Raw genomic sequence first — 3,285 nt, 5'->3', positions numbered from 1 at the left:
TTACTCATACTGTTTATATGGGAAATTAGGGTGGGTTGGCAGGCACCTCACAATCCAAAGATGGCTTGATCTGTACTTAGGAATCCAGCTTACATCCTTTTATGTGTCAAAATAACTTACAATCCCTGAGATCATCTTCGCAATTGTTGATACAAACAAATGTTCCCGTTTTCAAGGAAAAAACAGGCACATAAAAACAGTAGTTGCTTCACTGCCGTGCTTTATTGATGTTATGTATATCTATAAAAATGTATTGGAATCACCTTAACACGGGAAGCATGAATGGTCATTTGTATTTTAAGACAAAGGGACAACTTGAAGATGGCATAATATAATCTCTCAGAGTTGTTCAAAGACTTCTGTTGATAAATGTAAAGATTGCTATATTATGTGGCCATTGGGAACCACTTCACTGGTCCCCTCTGTCATAACACTGACATGATGGTTTAGCTAGTTAATTAGCAACGTTCCAAAAAGATGTGCTGGCAGACGGTTTTGGTAACATCGCAACAATAAACACTTGACTGAAGCGTTCTGAAAAATGGGGTGGAGGGCGCTGTCATACAGACAAGACACAGGTTGTCTTGGCAACCACAAAAAAACAGTAACATGACAGTCATGTCACTGGACATTGACAGCATATGGCATCTTCAGTGGCAAGCTCATGTCACTTGAGGTGGAGAGAGTTTGAGTAAAGAGTTAGTAAAGTAGTTGCTTGTTAGACACATTCATAAAGAACTGATAGACAGCCTTAAATCCTGAGAACAGGTATTATTGTTATAATAATTATTATTACAAAAGCGCCTCCTCTTCAGTGAAGAGTGGACTCTGCCACACACAGTACATGCAGCCAGAGGAGGGTTGGAATGACTAGAGAAGCTCAGTAATGTCTGGTCCTTATGCAGTCCCAAGAGAAAAAGAGGCTTGGGGGAGGGTGTCCAGTGGAGTAAGAGCTCCGCAGTGGCTCAGTCCTGTGGGTTTTTTCTTCTCTTTTTGCCTTTCCTCAGCTGGACTGTAATCTCCTGCTCATTACCATCAGCACATGCCTTGTCTCTCTTGTGTGTGTGTGTGTGTGTGTGGCGGGGGGTTGATGGTATTCAAATAGTTTTGCCTGATCACTCCAAGAAGAAGAGGAGACCAAGAGGGTGGGCAGGCGGGCGTGGGCGCGCGGGGGGGGCTCAGGCAAAAAAAAGCATACGGGAGAGCCTTGGTCACGGTGCCTCTGGACATGCTGGGACGACGGCTGAAACTGCCCAGAGATCTGAACGGTAAAGATGCCGAGAGCCAGGGTGCCCGGGAGGACATCACAAAAGCCCTCTGTTGTGTCAGAAGATGCTAGGGCGCTGAGAGATACGGTGAGAATGGCAACACCGCTCACACACACACACAAGCGTGACACTGGATACACACACCAGCAGCTCACAAAAAAGCCCTTGCTACAAGATCTGCAGTCTTAAAATTCTTCTCACTGGGGTTGTCTGGGCAATCTACCTGTTCATCTGTGCACTGTTCAGAAATGCTTGTCAAATAACACTTCATACCACTGTGCCCTCCGTACATTGTAACTCATAACCATTAATTACAATCTAGCACACTAATTATCATTGTATAACACAGCCATACTCAGTACTTATTCATGGTATATGCAAATATAACATATCAATCAATATGTAACTATTCTTAGCCACTCTGTAGAAGACACTGAGACACTGAACTACACTAGTGTGGTTGCAATGAAACAGGCACTGTAAGTAGTACATACACATGGCTTCATCGGGAGACAGCTGGTATAATCTCAAATAGTGCATTAGTCATGAAGGGGCTTGACTGACTGCTTCTGGTGTTTTGACACAGTAATCTCTGATTTCCATCTCTGGCGTTTCTCCACAGAGATCCAGGGTCCAGCCTTGTGTCTTCTCTCTCCAGAAAGCAAAGCGCGTACAAGCTGGACCCACATGTTGAATTACTAAGACATGTTGCCGAAGGGCCGTCGCGCCAGCAGCCTTCGCATAGGCTCTGGGCTCAGGAAGTGGGTTTGTGTTGGTTTTATTTGCATCTCGGTGTATTGAGGCAGTAGGAGATGTTTATAGTTCTTCATAGAGCATCTGATTTGTGTGTGTGTGTGTGTGTGTGTGTGTGTGTGTGTGTGTTAAAGCGTTCCTATCCTGTGATGAGGAACCTGTAGAGTCTGTAGGTTGGGGCAGGAGAAGTGGGGCGCAGGTAAGAAGCAGGTGGCGATCCCGTTGGAGGCGAAGGGCAGACTGGGACCGTAGAACACCTCCTCCGCCCCCTCGGTGCTCACATCCAGCACCTGCCGGACAGGTAGGGGACAGCACAGGTGAACATTGCACCACAGGAAAACATCACATCATTGTCACGTTCCATCACATCACTAAGGGTTCATATCATTTGTCTTTTTGTCCTTCCTCCATTCCTCCCTTCTTTCCTCTTTTCCTCTTTTCCAAACCCCCTCCTTCCTCTTTTCCTAACCCCTCCTTCCTCTTTTCCAAACCCCTCCTTCCTCTTTTCCTATCCCCTCCTTCCTCTTTTCCTAACCCCTCCTTCCTCTTTTCCAAACCCCTCCTTCCTCTTTTCCTATCCCCTCCTTCCTCTTTTCCAAACCCCTCCTTCCTCTTTTCCTAACCCCTCCTTCCTCTTTTCCTATCCCCTCCTTTTAATTAATGTTGTGAAAGAAACGAGGAAGGAACGATAGGAGGATGGAGGAATGAAGGAGAGACAGATGAGAAATGAGACGTCCTGCTCACTAACGCATCATTTTCAAGAGAACTTACACCAAAGCCTAAAAATGTCATATGAACATGCACTCTTCCCACTTATTGACCCTGATAATGAGGTAATGTTTGATAGTTCTCGAGAAATGAATGAATACTTATTATACAATGCGTGAACAAAACTCTTTTTTTTTTTAAGTTTGCATGGTAGTTCATGTTAATTCCAGTATATAAAGGTCTTTTCTCGGTTTACATGTATCTACTAGTTTATTGTCGCAAATAAATCCCTACAAACTTTTCACCTCTTAGCTTGGATCAATGATCGCACAATTCCGACTGAAAACGCTTCCGCGTAGGATACTCTTGTGTTTCCTCGCATATCGGGCCTTCCACCTCCCTCCTCTCTCCTCGGTCTTGCCTCCTCTGGTTGCAATTAGATAAATGAAATATCCTCGATGACACTGAGCTTTGAACGATTTCCGGGGCATGAGCTGGAGGACCGAGGAGAGAGGCCGCATGCAAATAGAGCTTTGAGATGAAGCCTAAGACTTGT

The 3,285-nt window shown here is 45.1% G+C and overlaps 1 protein-coding gene across 1 annotated transcript in view; it reads right to left on the bottom strand.

Moving 5' to 3' along the window:
• Positions 1-203: 203 nt before the first annotated feature.
• Positions 204-3,285, bottom strand: part of klhl32 (kelch-like family member 32) — a 31,584-nt gene continuing 28,502 nt past the window's right edge. Inside the window, exon 12 of the mRNA XM_048260090.1 lies at positions 204-2,311. Coding sequence (XP_048116047.1) covers positions 2,150-2,311 — 162 coding nt within the window. The 3' untranslated portion in view covers positions 204-2,149. The remainder of the gene's footprint in view (positions 2,312-3,285) is intronic.

This window comes from Alosa alosa, chromosome 13 (assembly GCF_017589495.1).
Source record: "Alosa alosa isolate M-15738 ecotype Scorff River chromosome 13, AALO_Geno_1.1, whole genome shotgun sequence".
Taxonomy (NCBI): domain Eukaryota; kingdom Metazoa; phylum Chordata; class Actinopteri; order Clupeiformes; family Clupeidae; genus Alosa; species Alosa alosa.
Note: the sequence above shows the minus strand (reverse complement) of the source record. Positions and strands in the feature narration are given on the sequence as shown.